Genomic DNA, 19451 nt, shown 5'->3' on the forward strand with positions numbered 1-19451 from the left:
GGTTAGACAATCGGTTGGAGGAACGCCGTCGGGAACGAGACGAAGGACGTGGCCGGGCGCGCGCCGTCCCTCTTCCTTCCGGGTCCGAGAAGGGTCCGCCCTTCCCACGCTCCCTGGCCTCTACGTCCCGTGGGGCGACAGCTCCCCCTGCTGACGAAGCTATGGACACGAGCAGGGCCACATTTAGACCACCTAATAGACAGAGGAGGTTTCCACGCGGGGCGTGTTTTGTTTGTGGCTCAATGGAGCATCAATTGAGCGATTGCCCCGAACGGTTAAACACCAATGCCCGCCCCTAGAGACTGGGCTTAGGGTGGGCCAAAAACTTCACGTGGGACACACACATATTGCCGCACGACTCCCAGTTACAATCCTTAGTGGGGATTTAACCCTTCAGGCCCCAGCACTGGTAGACACAGGGTCAGGGAATCTGTTGGACAGCAGATGGGCCAGGGAGGTAGGGCTCCCTCTGGTGGCGCTACCTACACCATTGCAGGTGCGAGCACTAGATGGCACCCTACTCCCTTTACTCACACACAAGACACCCACCAGTAACTCTGGTAGTGTCAGGGAATCATAGGGAGGAGATTGAGTTTTTGTGACTCCTTCTACCTCCCGTGTGATTCTGGGGTTCCCCTGGATGTTGAAACACAATCCCGGATTGATTGGCCGTCCGGGGTGGTGGTACAGTGGAGCGAAACCTGCCATCGGAGGTGTTTGGGATCCTCGGTTCCTCCGGTTCCCAGGCGAAGGAGCAGGTCCAAGTACCCCCAATCTGTCGGCGGTGCGGTTGAGTACCACGATCTTGCTGACGTTTTTAGCAAGGATCGGGCACTCACTCTTCCCCCGCACCGTCCATATGATTGTGCCATCGATTTGTTGCCAGGCGTGGAGTTCCGTCCAGCAGGCTGTACAACCTCTCCCGACCTGAGCGCGAATCGATGGAGACCTACATCCGGGACTCCTTAGCTGCTGGGCTGATCCGTAACTCCACCTCTCCGATGGAGCGGGTTTTCTTTTTCGTGGGAAAAAAAGATGGCGGTCTTCGTCCATGCATTGATTATCGGGGCTGAACGAGATCACGGTTCGCAACCGATACCCGTTGCCTTTGTTGGATTCAGTGTTCACCCCCCTGCATGGAGCCAAAATCTTCACAAAGTTGGATCTTAAGAATGCATACCACCTAGTTCGGATCCGGAAGGGAGACGAATGGAAGACGGCATTTAACACCCCGTTAGGTCATTTTGAGTACCTGGTCATGCCGTTCGGCCTCACTAACGCCCCCGCGACGTTCCAAGCTTTGGTTCATGACGTCTTGCGGGACTTCCTGCACCGATTCGTCTTCGTATATCTGGATGATATACTCATCTTTTCTCCAGACCCTGAGACCCATGGCGGCATGTACGTCAGGTCCTGCAGCGGTTGTTGGAGAACCGGTTGTTTGTGAAGGGCGAGAAGTGTGAGTTTCACCGCACTTCTTTGTCCTTCCTGGGGTTTATCATCTCCTCCAACTCCGTCGCCCCGGATCCAGCCAAGGTCGCAGCGGTGAGAGACTGGCCCCAACCGACAAGCCGTAGCAAGCTGCAACAGTTCCTCGGCTTCGCAAATTTCTACAGGAGGTTCATTAATGGGTATAGTCAGGTAGTTAGCCCCCTGACGGCCCTGACCTCACCAAAGTTCCCTTCACCTGGTCGGATCGGTGCGAAGCCGCGTTTAGGGAGTTGAAACGCCGTTCTCGACTGCACCGGTCCTTGGTGCAGCCCGATCCTGGTCGCCAGTTCGTGGTTGAAGTGGACGCCTCTGACTCGGGGATAGGAGCCGTGCTATCCCAGAGCGGAGAAACCGATAAGGTTCTTCACCCGTGTGCCTATTTTCCCGCAGGTTGACCCCAGCAGAGCGGAACTATGATGTGGGCAATCGAGAGCTCCTTGCGGTGAAAGAGGCCCCTGAGGAGTGGAGACACCTGCTGGAGGGGAGCGTCAGTACCTTCACGGTTTTTCACTGACCACCGGAACCTGGAGTATATCAGGACCGCCAAGCAACTGAACCCCAGGCAAGCCCGCTGGTCACTGTTTTTTTCGGCCATTTTGACTTCCGGATCACCTACCGCCCCGGGACCAAAAACCAAAGATCGGATGCCCCTGTCCCGGGTGCATGAACAGGAAGTCAAGACCGAGCTGTCGGATCCACCGGAACCCATTCTCCCGGAGTCCACTATCATGGCTGCTCTGACCTGGGACGTGGAGAAGACCGTCCGGGAGGCCCTGGCACGGAACCCAGATCCCAGAACAGGACCGACGAACAGATTATACGTCCCACCAGAGGCCAGGGCTGCCGTCCTGGACTTCTGTCACGGGTCCAAAACTCTCCTGCCACCCAGGGGTGCGTAGGACGTGGTAGTGGGTCCGGCAGCGCTTCTGGTGGGCGTCCCTGGAGACTGATGTCCGGGCTTACATCCAGGCCTGCCCACCTGCGCCAGGGGCAAGGCTGAACCACTAGAAGGCACAGGGACTTCTACAGTCACTTTCCTGTGCCTCACCGCCCCTGGTCCCACATCGGTCTGGATTTTGTCACGGGCCTCCCGCCGTCCCGGGGGCACACCACCATCCTCACGATAGTGGACCGTTTCTCCAAGGCGTCCCACTTCGTGGCCCTCCCGAAGCTCCCGTCGGCCCAGGAGATGGCGGATCTCCTCGTCCACCATGTTGTCCGGCTGCATGGGATACCAACAGACATCATTTCGGATCGCGGTCCCCAGTTCTCCTCGCAGGTGTGGAGAAGTTTCTGCCGGAAACTGGGGGCCACTGTAAGCCTCTCGTCTGGGTATCACCCGCAGACTAACAGACAGGTCGAACGGGCCAACCAGGAGTTGGAGCAGGCCCTCAGGTGCACGACCTCTGCACACCCGACGGCTTGGAGTGAACATCTGGCCTGGATCAAGTACGCTCATAACAGCCAGGTGTCCTCTGCCACCGGCCTCTCCCCATTCGAGGTGTGTCTGGGGTACCAGCCCCCTTTGTTTCCTGTGGTGGAGGGAGAGGTCGGTGTGCCCTCGGTCCGGGCCCACCTGCGGAGATGCCGTCGGGTGTGGCGCACCGCCCGTTTCGGCCTTGTTGAGGGCCCGGACGAGGGCTAAAGCCATGCAGACCGTCGACGGTCCCCGGCCCCTACTTACACAGCCCGGGCAGGAGGTGTGGCTTTCCACCAAGGACATTCCTCTCCAGGTCAAGTCCCCCAAATTGAAGGGACCGCTTCATTGGACCCTTCCCCATCCTCAGGTCCTCAGTCCTACCGCAGTGAGGCTCCAACTCCCGGCCCTCACTGCGGATCCATTCGGTCTTTCATGTCTCCAGGGTAAAACCGCATCACACCTCACTCCTCTGTGCACCCGGTCCGGCGCCGCCTCCTGCCCGTATTATCGACGGGGAGCCGGCTTGGACAGTTCGCCGGCTTTTGGACGTCCGTCAAATGGGCTGGGGTTTCCAGTATTTGGTGGACTGGGAGGGGTATGGACCCGAAGAACGCTCCTGGGTGAAGAGGAGCTTCATCCTGGACCCGGCCCTCCTGGCCGATTTCTATCGTTGCCACCCGGACAAGCCTGGTCGGGCGCCAGGAGGCGCCCGTTGAGGGGGGGGGGTCCTGTTTGTGTGGGCTGCCAGAAGAGGAGGTACTGCTGGCCCACCACCAGAAGGCGCCCTGCCTGAAGTGCGGGCTTCAGGCACGAGAGGGCGCTGCCGCCTCAGGAACAAGCCGTGGTGACAGCTGTCACCCATCATCCGTGACAGCTGTCACTAATCAACACATCTGGTATAAAAGCAGGAAGACACCTCCACCAAACTGCCGAGATATCATCTTCATCTGGAGGTAATATCCTCAGCCTTTTGTAAATCTGTTTATTGTGAGTGTTTTGCAGGAGAACCGGTCGTTTTTGAGGAGGCTGTGCAAGACGGCGCTCCTTTTCAGCTGAGACCGCTGCAACGCGCTGAGTGAGAGGTGGAGGTGGCATTCCCACCAGTGTTACTGGGTGTTCACACACCCACCCTTTGACTGTCTTTTGCTTTCTGCCAGCAGTACCAGATCCGACACGCCGGGAAGGTGGCCACCTGGGGACTCCGGGACTTGGCGGCTCCAGTATTCCTCGGGTTCAGGTGGCGGTGGAAATCGTGTGGTTCCGGTTCGTTTCCAGACGGGCGTCTCCTATCGTCGAGCCTGCCCACACGACACCTTTTATTAATTGACTGTTGCACATTCTGATTCTGCTGTGTTTGGTTGTGACATTCACACCAGTAAAGTGTTATAATTTGACTCCTTCCATTGTCCGTTCATTTACGCCCCCTGTTGTGGGTCCGTGTCACTACACTTTCCCAACAGATGGAGCCACCAGGCAGGAGGAGAAGAGGGAGACCAAAGAGGAGGTTCATGGATGTGCTGAGAGAGGACATGCAGGTGGTTGGTGTGACAGAGGACGATACAGAGGACAGGGTGAGATGGAAACAATTGATCTACTGTGGCGACCCCTAACGGGAACAGCCGAAGACAAAGAAGAAGAAGTTCATCTGTGCAACCACTCAGCTGTTCATAGTGTGCTGTTCACATCACGGAGGTTCACAGTGAGCTGAAATCAGTTCCAGGTCCTTCTCCATGGGTCTCATCAAGACCAACAAGGATCTTGAAAGGCAAAGATAAAAAAGGAAAAATCTACTGTAAACAGTCAAGTTTCCTCACTGCAATAAATTAAAGTACAAAGACCACAGAGAAGAATAATATTTGTGCTTCAAGTGGACGTACTGTCCACCTGTTTAGGAAGTGAAAAGACTTTTCCCAGTTAGAAGGTAAATTTAACTAAAACGAGACCACAAAATAACTCAAAACCACAAGAAACAAACTGGTGTGGACAGCAAGACCAGCTGAGGATCCCAGCTGCAGGACAGTGTCCCTGGCTCACAGACCAATGTTGAACGACCAGACAAGCAGGAGGTCTTCGGCTGTTGGTGGATGATGACAACTGTCCAGTTTTTTTCTGTCATGTTCACACTTGAACTCATTCTGACTCGAATCCAGTTTGTACATAAAAGTTTAACAAACACGTCAGCACCCTGAAAGAATCAAACTTAAAGCTAATAATAATAATAATAATAAAAACGGTAATAATAATAGGATCAAGAGACCCTCAAGCTCACCGACAGAGTAATTATGACCAAATATGGGGAAAGTGACATTAATGATTGAAGGTCAGTGAAAGTCTTTGTGCAGGGTGACATCGATTCAAGGTTGACGTTTTTACATATTCTTGAAGAATAAAAAAAGCTTTTTCCACATGTTGTCTTTGTTTTTTTTAACCATAAAATTACACTGAACAAGTATTTAGACGTTTCATTACCCATCTGAGAATTTGAATTTTCCGCCTCCGAGTTGACCTACTTTTTCGCTGCGACGGATGTGACGTCATTCGAGTAGATGTCTCGCAGCGCCGCTCTGTTTACCAATACGGCAGACACAGACAGCGAAGGCATAGTGCGCGATTATAGCGAAGATTTAAGTGACATATCGATTGTTTTTGAAGAAGATGATGAAGTTTCTGATGAAGATATTAAGTGGTACTGAATAGGTCAAAACTGACTTCTGGACACTATATGGACCTCTGCCCGAAGGACGAACTACAAGAGAGTTTCCATGTTTCATCTTTGTGATTCAGTGATATTATGACCCTAGGAAGATGAGACTCCATACGTTTGAAGCCTCCTGATGTCACTAACCACTGATCTCTACACACTGGAATGGGCGGAGCTATAGTCTAGCACATTTAATAATACCATTTGATAAATACACAATGAAAAATGCAAACCTGTATCTGTCATGTCTAAACAGTCAGTCACAAAGTATGAGAAAATGATTTGCTTAAACTATAAATGAATATTTTCTTTGGTCATATACAGATATGCAGTGATGACATCACCCTGTTAATCAGCCTATCAAATTCCAGTTCGCGTGAATAATCATTAATAATTTAAGACTGTGGGTGACTTCAACACGAAAATTAATCATTAACCCCCACCACCACCCCCACCACCACCAAAAAAAAAACAACAAAAAAGACTTTTGTGTGAGTGTGTGAGTAGGCGGGACCAGAGGGCGTGATATCAGATGGGCGGGGGCCAAGACAGTGGGGTCTGGACGCCGTCCGCCAGCAAAGTCTGAAATTGTTCATACACGACCTTCAACTTCATGTTTTTCTTCCATTTCGCTGCTCTGTTGTAGTTGTTGCTGTTTCAAGATCTTCAGTAATGATGTCCTCCTGTGTCATTGTCCCATGTGACTGTTTGATGCGTCAGCAGCTGATTGGTCGACCCAGTCCCACACGTGGACGGATCCATCTGAGGCAGCAGACAGCAGCGTGCGGCGGCGCTCGGGATGCCAAACGTGGGACGTAATGAAAATGCCATCATCAGAACATTGAGGTGAAACCACGTGACCGTGGTGCTGAAACAACGGTTTAGCTTCATGTAGCTCTACCCTCCACGCAGATGTGTCATAGATCTGAACCGCTCCATTGAAACCTGCAGAAAGGAGCAATGAAAAACAGTGAGCTCAATAAAACACATGAAGAACAAAGACTTTTGTTCTATCAAAGACCAGAGAGAGCGAGAGACAGATTACTGTCAACATTATTGGAACCTACAGGCAGTACTGAAACCTACAGCCAGTACTGGAACCTACAGCTAGTACTGGAACAGCACTGGCTCTGGTGCACATGTTGATATCAGTTTGAGTTGAAAAGGTTCCTGTTTTACCACAATAATTTGAATCTGTACACTGACCTGATACTGCAATACAGTTATCCATAACTGGTGCCCATGACACTGTGACATCATCGATGTTGCAGTGACGTGTTTGGACATCCAGTTGAACCTGACATAAGGTTCCTCCTGGCCTCCTCAGGTCTGAAACCACTGCCTGTCCAGACGAGGACAGACGAACCACCCTGCAGGACAATTCTGAACTGGACGGACCCAAAGAACATGTGCCCACCAAAGTGTGGTTGCCTCCCCTCTGAAGCCACAGGTGGGGGCGAGAGCTGAGGAGGAGCAGAAGTCCGAGTGTCCGTCAGGTAGAAGCTGCCGTTGCAGCAGCCTGTGAGGAAAACGGTGTCACTCACAAACTGTAAGGAGCTGAGAGGATCAGATGAGTCCATTTCTGTGGTAGAAAGAAGATGCATTGAAGCAGTTAGATATCTGCTGTGACTGCAGCCTGTCACAAACACCAGAAGCTGCTCCACCATCTCACAGGCCAGCTGATAACGCAGCAACATCTGAAACATCAGCATAATAAGACAGTGAAGATTTGCTGCATTCGTCACCGTGGCAACAGGGCGGGTGTCACTGCGTTACCTTGTCTGTATGTGGTCTGTCTTGTGGCCAGCGCAGTCAGCTGGACGGCGCCGCTCTCAGCCCCGTGCAGAACTTCTGGACGTGACCAAAGCCGAGCCGCAATCCTGCTGCCTCGACCGGAGTCACTCACACTCCCCTCAATGCTTCCTGTTCTTCTGATCACGTCTGTCATTGGAGAATAAGCCACAGCAGAGAACCAATCACGCCAGGCAACAAGCAGCCAGTCACACATAACAAGTGGCCAGTCACCAACAGCAACAAGGGGATAATCACACATAGCAACAAGCTGGCACTTACATAGGGCACAAGGGGCCAGTCGCCCAACAAGCAGCCAACACCTGGGGCAACAAGCAGCAAGTCACCCAAAGCACAAGAAGCTAGTCACACACGCAACAAGCACCCACTTACAATGAACAAGAAGCTATTCACCTAAGGCAAAAAGGTGCCAGTCACTCTCAGCAAAACAGAACAACAAGAACCCAGTCACACACATGGCAACAAGCGGTCATTCACCCAAGGCAAAAAGGGCTAGTCACCCAGGGCAACAAGTGGCCAACAACCCAAGCAACAAGCGTCCACTTACACACATGGGAACAAGTGGTTCAGTCACACAGTGCAACAAGCAGCCAGTCACACACAGCAACAAGCCTCCACTTGCACACATTGAAACAAGTGGCCATTTACCTAAGGCAAAAAAGTACCAATCTCCTCAGCAAAAAGGGGCCAATCACACAGAGCAACAAGAACCCAGTCACAGATGGCAACAATCGTCCACTCACACACATGCAACAAGTGGCCATTCACCCAGTGCAACAAGGAGCCAATCAGACGGGGCAACCAAGGAGCCAATCAGATGGGCAACAAGAGGCCAGTTAATGGAGAGCAACAAGCGGCCAAACAATCCGGGCAACAACCGTTCCACTTACACACCATGGAACAAGTGGCCATTCACACAGTGGCAACAAGTGCCAGTCACACATGGTAACAAGGGTAAATCACACAGAGCAACAAGGAGCCCATTCACCCAGGGCAACAAGGGGCCAGTCCTACAGTCAATAAAATTTGAAACAACACCAACAACTCACCGATATCGTCTCCGTCGAGTTCCCATACCTGCAGGCTGTTACTAAGGCCATCGTTTGTAACAACACACCTTCCAAAACAGACAGGAAATTCACATTCTGTCAATCAGCACCAATAATAAAGGTTATTTTCGTAAACTGTCTGGTTGAGAGCAACAACATTAAAACAGTCACACTGTGCAAAAACAATTTCAATTGACCCTTCAAGGTTAAATACGGTCATGTTTCATGTTAAATATCTCCAAGTCCCACACAAATGCTTGAGTGCATCAAGAAACAATGCGATTACAAAAAAATTCTGGATCCTGAAACAACTTGTTTCAAGCTGCAGCTTCTTTCCATACAAACTGTTGGTTTATGTGACCTCTGTGACTGTAGGACATTTTTGGCTTCAAATTTTAATGATATGTGGTTTTAAGACACATAAATCTGTATTAGCTTATTAGCTATTAGGTGAATTAGCTGAAAAAGTCTATAATACGACCCCCTTTAATTTTCCTAGAGAATTTCTATGAGGTCCGAATGAGGTGAATAAGGTCATCGAACAGAAAAGAAGGTCAGTCATTCTCTTTCCGCTGCCAAACATTTAACTGACAGGTGCCGATATTTCTTATGAGCATGTAAATAGTTAAGTTCAACAGTTTAAATAATCGCTCACCTCGTTCCTGGAACATGCCTGAGGCAATGAACTGGGGCCATCAGTGAAACCACCCATGAACAACTTTAAAATCCCGCTCTGCACACAGACCTGAAAGCATCAACGCACAAACGAAACCTTTGAGCTTTATTGAGATCAAACCCAAACCCAGGCATCACATCAGCAAACCTTAATTACCTTATTTTCATCTGCAAAGAGTTTGAGAGGTAACGCAGCTCCAAAAATGTCATTTTTAGATGAGCTGTAACCGGCAACACAAACCGCTGCAAGAATTTACATACACAAACTTTGTCATTCAAATATTCTGAAGAATTCTTATCTCACCGCGGCAAACTCAATCTGCAAGACTTCATGAAGTGAGGAAAAACAAACACCCACTCTTATCCGACGTCCACTCTATGACACGAGTGGGTCGATCCAGCTGATACACATGAAGATCTGTGTAGCTGCAAAAACATGAAAGCAAAAAGGACAAATTTTATCTTGTTTCAACACTAATGTCACTCACTCACTCATCTTCAACCGCTTTTCCAGGTTTGGATCGCAGGGGCAACAGCTCCAGCAGGGGACCCCCAGACATCCCTTTCCCGTGCCACATAACCACCTCTGACTGGGAGATCCCGAGGCGGTCCCATGCCAGTGTGGAGCTATAATCTCTCCATCTAGTCATGGGTCTTCCCCGGAGTCTCCTCCCAGATGGACGTGCCTGGAACACCTCCCTTGGGAGACGCCAGGAGGCATCCTTACCAGATGCCCGAACCACCTCAGCTGCTCCTTTCAACGCGATAGGGCAGCGACTCTACGCCGAGCTCCCCACGGTTGACCGAACGTCTCACCCTATCTCTAAGGGAGACACCAGCCACCCTCCTGAGGAAGCCCACTTCAGCCGATTGTACCCCGCAATCTAGTTCTTTCAGTCATGACCCAACACTCATGACCATAGGTGAGAGTAGGAACAAAGATTGACCAGTAGATCGAGAGCTTCGCCTTTGGGTCAGCTCCCTTTTCGTCACAATAGTACGGTAGAGCGGATGCAATACCGCCCCTGCTGCGCCGATTCTCCGGCCAATCTCATGCTCCATCATCCCCTCACTCGTGAACAAGACCCCGAGGTACCTTGAACTCCTTCACTTGGGGCAAGGCCGCATTCCCTACCCGGAGTAGGCAATCCATCGGTTCCTGCTGAGAACCATGGCCTCAGATTTAGAGGTGCTGATCCTCATCCCAGCCACTTCACACTCAGTGTGAACCGATCCAGTGAGTGTTGGAGGTCACCAGCCAATGAAGCCAACAGGACCACATCATCTGCAAAAAGCAGTGATGAGACCCTGAGCCCACCAAACCGGAAACCCTCGTCTCCCAACCACGCCTCAATATCCTGTCCATGAATATCACAAACAGGATTGGTGATGATTTTATTTGCGTAATCAACCCAAACGCAACAAAATGGTTTAATGTGCTGCTTTTAAGCCATTATTATTACTATTATTATTAACAACAGCAGGAATTCAGAGGCCATCTTGAAGCTGGATAAAGTATAAAGTGCCTTTAGTTTGTCTATTTGTTGGTTTGAACCTGGTTTTAAAGGACTGCAAACTGACAGTAAACGGGTTTAAACTGAGATGAGCTGCACACAAATTCCTCCTAAATTTTTGTTGATTCTCAATCATTGTTTGGTTAAAAAAGTATAAATAGGATGTGCATTTTAAAGCTACAGCGTGTAGGATTTAGTGTCATCTAGTGGTGAACCTGCAGATTGCATTATGACATCCCCAGTTTTGTTTCCTTCATGTTTGTGTGATGGGGATACATACGGTCTGGCCTTCACTCTGTATGAGCCTCCATTTCACCAAAATGAGGCTTCCCGAACTCATTAGCCTGCACTAGCAACCAGTAGACAATTTTTCAGGAAGCACCCACTAATTCCTGTTCTTTTTCAGTCTTCTGGCCACTGTGTAAAATGCAAAAGGCACAGTAAGTATGTCCCTTTTGGGTGACTGTAAAAACACGGCGACTTCCACAAGTGGGCGTACTCCCGTGTACAAAGAACTCTCTCTAACCTCATGAAAACAACTGGAATCGTTACTGTAGATAATTACCATAGACTGTATATATACATGGTAATTATTTAATAATAAACAGATGGATTATTAGGTTTGTAAACAGATGGTTATGAACAGTGTGCTTTCCAGGAATCCATTAAACACCCCTAAATCCTGCACTCTGTAGCTTTAAAAAAAACAACTTTAATATTTTACAACCCAAACATTAATTTTAAATTAATGATTAATGATCAAAAAAGTAATTGTATTTTTCTAATATTGCTGCAAATTGTAAACTAGTTCTTGGCTTTTCTTGACGTTAAACCTGTATATCAATTACCATTTTTTTGTTTTATTTCACTTTGAACTCTGACACCAAACTTACTTTAAAAATGTAAAAATGTTCTAACTGCTCAACTTCTCACCTTTAAACAAAGACATTATTTATTTGTTTACTGAGCCAAAAAAAAAAAGAAAGAAATATTTCAATGTTATATCATTCACAAAAGTGACACTAACTATAAATTATAACTTTAAAATAATAATTTAAAAAAGCTTTTCATATCCTAATGTTCAATATTACATTAAAATATAATTCAATCAGGGTTTAACGTTTGAATAATGCTGATTTACACAGTGACTTAACAAATTAATGAACCGCCTTAAATAAGAATTTTAAGACATAAAGAGTCGCTGTTTAATAAAATTGTCAGATTTTTAAAATGAGTTTGTTTTCTCTACTTACCTCTTCAAGGATTCTATGAACCAGTCGTCTAACAGGTCATCAAAGTTTCTTCCTCCATTTGATCTGCAGACAATAAACTTGAGTATTTAGACTGGAGATTTGCTCCATAAAGTGAACATTTTAATCAAACCGTCCACCGGTTTATTTCAAACTCCACTTCCTGTTGGTAGCTCCTTAACTACAGTGACGAATCTGCACTGCCCCCTGTTGGACAGGCGCTGATAAGCCTTCTAAAATCCCTCCAACATTTTGATTAAGGCATTTATGAATCAATCTACAATAAAAAGGAGCCACAATGAAACACGAAAATCCACTTAAATTTCAAATATTCTCTTCAAGACTCATATTGTGTGTTCACATTACTAGACAAAGTGATATGAATGAGATTTTAATTTCCCCACATGATGGCCTGATGTTGATTTGAACCTGTCTCACTGGAACAAATTCAACCAAATCTAACAGATTATACTTGGGGAAATACTGATGATGACAGTACACTCACTAGTGTAGATTATTGCTACCGAGCAGTTTGTGGTGTACCTCTGACCTTTAAAGAGGCCATGACATCAACTGAGTCAGGAGGAAAGTGTAAGAAAGCAATGGATGAGGAGATGAACTCCCTAGAGGATAACCAGACCTTTACCCCGACTAAGACCTTTACCCCGTGGTGTGTAAGCTAGAGAAATCAATTTACGGCCTGAAGCAGTCAGGGTGTAATTGGAATGAAATGCTCCCACAATGTTTAGTAGATGACAACTTCACTCAGAATCTGCCTCCAGACTTAAGATGCAGAAAGCTGCTGGAGTCATGTTTGGTGTGTAAAATGTTAACATCTGACTATGTCATGTTTTCTTTTTCTTGTTGTTTTGTTTATTTGGTTATGTAAAGTTGTACTGTATACATGTTATTCATAAGTGGGAGTGTTGAGAGTGGATAAGTGTATGAATGCATGTAACTGTATTTTTCCAGGAGGGGGCACTGTTGCTTATAAGGGGATGTTACCATCCTCTCTCTCTCTCTCTCTCTCTCTCTCTCTCTCTCTCTCTCTCTCTCATCTCTCTCTCTCTCTCTCTCTCTCTTCTCTCTCTCTCTCTCTCTCTCTCTCTCTCTGTACTTGGCTCTCATTGAGAGCAGCAGGTTGTGAACTGTTCAATAAATATATGTCTTGCGTGGCAGCTGAAGAGACAACGTATGAATATCTGCTCATTCGTTAGAATTATTATTCCGCAGTGCAAGGTAGGCAAAAGAGAGAAGTCTACCTGTTAACAACTGTGACTGGCATTCACAACAGCTACAGAGACTTCCAAAAAAATTACTTCTGAGTTTCCAACAGTGGTGACATAGTTATTAGAAGTGTCCCAGCGTGTGCTTGAATGGAGTGTAGCTGCTTACGTTAAGAACTGAGACACAGATTAATAACAAAGTTTACACAAGTGTGATGTCGTGTTATGATGACTTGTTTTTAAGTGATAACTGTTCATTTTGATGAAGTCACGGTAAAAGCTGCAGCCCTGAGAAGGTTTAGTGCTGGACTGGCTATATACACCACTCTCTGGTGGGCACAATTCCGCTATTATTAATTATTATATAATAATTATTAATTATCGAAGCTAACATTTTCATTAGCGGATAAGCTTTTCAGATAACTTTGAAAACCATCAACGGACCAATTAGCTTCTGACAAATTTAGTTCCGATAAATTTTAGACCGCTAACATGTATTTGTGGGCTTAGTGAATAAAGCTTAACAGAAACATTTGTAAAGACTGAAATCAAAGAATTTAGTGCCTTCCTGTTATATGTTTATAGCAAACAGACATAAGTGGTACAGCTCTATCCTCTGCAGAGCAGCGCAGAGAAGACAAGACAAGACTACCAGACAGAAAGAAAGCAGGAGGGGGGAAAAGATCATTTCTCTTCTCACCATACAAACTCACTGCCATATCACACAAGTCATGCACAGGCAGACAGTTTTAATTTATGGTTAAAATTGTAAACAAACTACAAGTTATTGAAATTAATGTCATGTTTGTCATTTTACAAAGTGAAAATATCAGCTATACGTATGTTTTAGTGTTAAAGTAATGCACTAATTTTGAAGGTTTAGCGTTTAGACACAAATGTTGTAATGCATTATGGGTAAATTAGTTTCCTGACATGATGGTTGGTTGGTCCGTATAACACGTTACTGAAAGATGTGGTGGGTTTGACAAATAAATCTGTATTTGTAAATATGTCATTTTTTTATTGTAAAAAAAAAAAGGCAATTTGAAAAATTTGGTTTGTTAAGTGGATTCAGCACTTTTAGCAAATGTGGCAGTTGCTGTTCATACTACCATGACACTGCCACCTACTGACCAGTAGACGCAATGACATCCACACATGCATGCAAGCAGACCGAAACAGATAACACCCATTCCCACATACGCTCCTCCACACACACGCATTTCTAGTGACAAGTGACAAAGTGAATTCCACAAACAAACACAGACAAAACTAGTGAGATGCCGAAAGGGTGTGGGCTGAAGCAAAGCTTATTAGCGCCCACCCCTGCTATACAAGTCCAACAATTCTAATCAGTCCATATTTACATAAATATAAATTCACTACTACATGTCGACACACAGACATACACATCATATACTATTCACTTATAATTATATTTATATAGTACCAGATCATAAGAAAGTCGAATCAAGGCACTTTACGCCAGTATCCATTCATCCATTCATCCATCCAACACACACAAGATTAAGACACACACACACAAAGCTCAGACACACACGCCAATGGAGAGACAGATGCACAGAGAAATAAAAATGAACACTGGGCAGGAATCACATAAACAGAACTCCAACATATTGCTACAGCATTCGGCTCCTAGAGGGTACCACAGTCTTCACTAAGTTAGATCTACGCAATGCTTATCATTTAGTGTGTATTAAACAGGGGCATGAGTGGAAAACTGCCTTTAAATCAAATCAAATCAACTTTATTTATAGCGCTTGGTTTCAGTTCAGAAGGTTCCGGGTTCAAATCCCACCCCTGCCACATTTCTCCATGTAATGTGGAGTTGCGTCAGGAAGGGCATCCAGCGTAAAACTTGTGCCAATTCAACATGCAGATCCACCTTGGATTTGCTGTGGCGACCCCAAGTGCAAACAAGGGAGCAGCCGAAGGGACTTACTTTACTTATAAAGCATTTAAAAAAAACAGCTGCAGCTGAAACAAAGTGCTGTACACAAGGGGACATATAAAAGGTAACAAACCACAAAGTATAAAAAAAAAACAAAAAAAAAACAACAACAACAACAGAGTTGCAGGTTCAAATCTGTTAAAAAACCGGAGAGCAGGGAGCAGAGACAGAGGGGTCAAAGTTGGGTGGAGAAATGAGAGCTCTTGCAGAAGCAACCTTGTCAATAAAAAAATGTAGAAAACTGTTACATAAGTCAGTGGATGTTTCCAGACAAACAGGCTGTGGTACATTCAGGACAGAGTCAATTGTTCTGAACAATACACGGGGGTTCTTGTAATTTTCCATTACAGTGTGTGACAAATACTCTCTTTTGGACTCTTTGACAGTGCTTTGATAGTGGCCCCAATGGTTCTTTAAAATTAGAAATGAAACCTGCAGCTTGTCCTTCTTCCACCTCCGTTCAGCTCTGCGACATTCCCATCTGGCAGCACGGGTTCTCTCATTAAGCCAGGGTTCAGATCTAGACTACAGCCCCGTTTACACATAGACGGTTTTGTCGGCGGGTAGTACGTAGACCGAAGTTCGCAGTAGTTCCGGCTGTTTTCGCGGTGGGCGGAGCATTTCGCCGGCGTTTTGACCGCCGTACTAGCCGCAAATACACGGATAAAATGCCGCTAAATCCGCCGAATAAAGCGATGTTTGACGCCGTAGCATCCGGCACACATCAGGCAACGGGGGTTAATACCCAGTTCTATCCTTTACAATCACAGGTTAAGACACGAGTGAGAACGGTGGTGTTCTGCTGCCGCCGATAATGCCCTGTGTACCGCTGGATTTATCCAGGCAAATCCTGCGTTACTCCAGGAACTTTTGCATATAGGCACCGCCCCCAGAGTATAACAGGCTGAAGCAGCAGGAATATATGCCTCTGTCACGGCAGTGGGAGGGAGATCATCCACAGCCTTTTCTTCTCCTTCCTTTTCCCCTCCTCAACGTGTTGCTCCGTCTCCACCACAGGGCTACCCTCTGCTTCTGAACCAGACCTCTGGTAAGTCCTTGCCGCTGCCAATTTTCTTTTAGGAGGCATACTGGAGCTTCTCTGCAAAAATATCTGGAGCTGGCCGCAAGTGAGAGGCCTGCATGCAGCTCGCTAGCGTTTTATATTGACCGCCGCCTATCGGCCATTTGGAACGCCGTTTAGAACGCGTACTGTCCGCTAGGGATTGCCGTTTTGTCTGCCTCTGTCGCCAGTTAAAACGCCCTTCAGGACGCCAATGTGGGCTCTATCGCCGTTTTAACACGCCGTTGATTAGGGATACAACGCCGGCCGCCAATTACGGCGGTGTAAACTGTGGCACTACAGGAAGGGGCAGGATGAAACGGCAATTAAAAAAGTATCAAAATGCCGTTGTTCGCGTTGTCTCTGTCGTCACGCGAATTCTCCGGGAGCGCTCCCGGAATTATTCGACATGTTGAATAATTTTTTCGACGATTCCCGGTAAAGCCGGAACTAAGTCACGCTCCCTAGTGCCGGCGTTAACAATGGCGTGTGATCCTTAAGACGGCCAAAAACTCTTCCGGGACGCTTCCGGGAGCTCTTACCATCTATGTGTAAACGGGGCTTTAGACCGCCTGGGTTTTAGAGGAGCCACAGAGTCCATTATAGAAAGGCAGGAGGAGTTAAACCGACAGCACAGCTCCTCCGTATCAGCCGCGGGTGAAACGGGGAGCACACAAGCAGCAGAGAAAGTAGCAGAAAAACGTTCGGCAGTGAGGGGGTTAAAAGCCCGACAGAGTCTGACAGATGCGCAGCACTTCTCAGGTACACAAGAGAGTTCAACACTAAAAAAGACTGGTGCATGATCAGAAAAAAACAAAGTCACCGATTTCTAAGTTTGACACAAGCAGACCATGGGAAAAAAACAAGTCTAATGTATGTCCATGTTGGTGTGTGGGGCCAGACACCCACTGCTTCAAATTAAAAGAGTCCACTAAGTTTAAAAAATCTTCCACCATGGGCTTGTCAGGGCAGCAGACATGGATATTAAAATCGCTAACAAGAAGAAGACGATCATAGAAGGGCAACAGTCCTACAAGGAAGTTTGAAAACTCATTTATAAACTCCTTGTTGTATTTTGGAGGGCGGTAGATGACGGCGCAGAGCACAGGGTCTTTGCAACCAACCTCAAAAACAGTCAGTTCAAAACTGGAGAAGGAAGCAGGACACTGTTTGCAGGTAAAATAACTTTTAAAAACAGTCAACGTTCCTCCACCCCTGCCCAGTGTCCGTGGAGAGTTAAAAAGGAGCAATCGGGCCGGTAAAAGTTCCACGACAGGGCTGCACTCACCAGCTTTCATCCACGTCTCCGTAACGCAAAGGAAATCCAGATCACGGGTATCAAATAAGTCCCTGAGAACAAAACTTTTGTTTGCCAGGGATCTGGTGTTCACAAGGCAAATTCTGGGTAGGAAATGGAGCTTGTAGCCCAGCGGATCGCTGAACACGGAGCGGCGTCTTCAGGTTACGGAGATTTCTCCCACGCCGGCGAGCCGCGGGGACACCGAATTGCGTAACATGAGATTGACGTCATCCACAACCGGCAACAGCTACCAGACAGCTATCAATAGGGTCGAGGAAACGCCAGGGCACCGTAAGGGAGCGCCACAAAGATGCCGAGATGAGTGTGCCAGAAGAATCCTTAGCTTTACCATCCGGCTGCTGCGTTTACCACGGCGCCGATGACGCCTCCGCCGGGAAGACGGAGCTGGGGCATGGAGCAGGGTGAGATGGTATTTCCAATAGGAGCGGGCGAGAGGTTTCGATCCATAATGGTTAAAAACACTTAAAAACTCCAACATTTTGTTGTAGATCCAAGAGGGACTGGCGATCATATACCAGCAGAGATTCGATTTGTGAAGTGTTAAAACTGAGAAACACCAAAAACACACAAAAAAGCGAGAGAAACAGACGGCATGTCGTGCACACTGGCACCATCTTCAGCAAACCCGTCCCAACATTATGAATATCTGGTCATGCCATTTGGTCTCACCAACGCTCCCGCAGTCTTTCAGAATCTGGTTGCCCTCCATGATTATGTTAACACATTTGTGTTTGTATATCTGGATGACATTCAGATTTTTTTCTCCCCACGAGGAAATGCACACGCGTAATGTATGCATCGTTCTTGAGACCCTGCTTCAAAATTATTTATATGTCAAAGCCAAGAAAAATGTGAATTCCAAAGGTCCACGGTTTCCTTTTTAGGATTTGTAATTGCTCAGGGTGAGATTCAGATGGACACAAGAAAAGGTGGCAGCAGTTCATGATTGGTCAGTCCCTAAGATCCGTAAGGAGGTACAGAGGTCTTTGGGCTTTGCAAATTTTATACCGTAAATTCATCCTTAATTTCAGTACCGTAGTCACAACCGTTACATGATGTCAACCTTGTCGCTTTGGGGCATTCCTCTGGACGCCTGAGTGTGACGAGGCATGCCAGGTCTTTAAAAAAAATTGCTTTTCTGTGCCCCCAACCTACTCCTTCCTGAACACCGCCAGACAGTTCATGGTCAAGGTGATGCTTCTGACATAGGCTGACTAATCCCACTGATAAGAAATTACATCCCTGTGCTTATCTCTCAAAAGAAATTATCTGATACGAACAAAATTATATATTGGAGACCAAGAACTGTCGGCAGTAAATGGCCTTGGAGGAGTGGCGTCACTGGCTAGAGGGGGGCACAAGAGCCTTTTTTGGTTTGGACTGACCACAAAAATTTAGAATACCTTCGCACCACTAAGCGTTTGAATGTCAGACAGGTTCGTGCTCTCCTACCGTCTGGGTTCAAAAAAAACGGCAAACCAGATGCACTGTCCCATAGTGTGATCCATCTCATGTTCCCTCAGAGCCTAGCACGATTCTCTACGCCACTTCGTGTCCGCCATCACCTGGGAGATAGAGTCAAAGGTCAGGTCAGCTACATGCGACATTCCTCACCCACTGGGGTGTCTGGAAGGGACATTATTCATTCTTAAAAACCTTAGGCGTGAGGTTATTCAGTGGTGGCATTATAGCCGGTTCACGTGTCACCCAGGCAGAAAGAGAACCATTCAGATCATTCAAGAGAGATTTTGGTGGCCACTTATGCAGAAAGACATTACTGATTATCTCAAGGTCTGTCATGTCTGCGCTATGTATAAATCTTCCACAAGCGTGCCAGCCGGCAAACTCCACCCGCTGCCGATTCTTACGTGACCCTGGTCGCATATCATGATTGACTTTGTTAATGGCCAGCTGCCCTCCAAAGGGAACACTGTAATATTAACTGTGGTTGATAGATTAT

At 47.0% G+C, this 19451-nt stretch overlaps 1 protein-coding gene across 1 annotated transcript; it reads right to left on the bottom strand.

Annotated features, from left to right (window-relative positions):
• Positions 1-5838: 5838 nt before the first annotated feature.
• On the bottom strand, positions 5839-17938 carry wdr73 (WD repeat domain 73). Its single transcript, XM_034173497.1, is given in 11 exon segments — positions 5839-6557; positions 6819-7050; positions 7052-7194; positions 7389-7553; positions 8474-8541; positions 9129-9172; positions 9175-9219; positions 9306-9391; positions 9507-9574; positions 11916-11992; positions 17840-17938. Coding segments are annotated over 11 exon segments (1284 nt in total). The 3' UTR covers positions 5839-6300.
• Positions 17939-19451: the final 1513 nt, after the last annotated feature.

The sequence above is a fragment of the Thalassophryne amazonica genome, chromosome 7 (assembly GCF_902500255.1).
Source record: "Thalassophryne amazonica chromosome 7, fThaAma1.1, whole genome shotgun sequence".
Lineage (NCBI taxonomy): Eukaryota > Metazoa > Chordata > Actinopteri > Batrachoidiformes > Batrachoididae > Thalassophryne > Thalassophryne amazonica.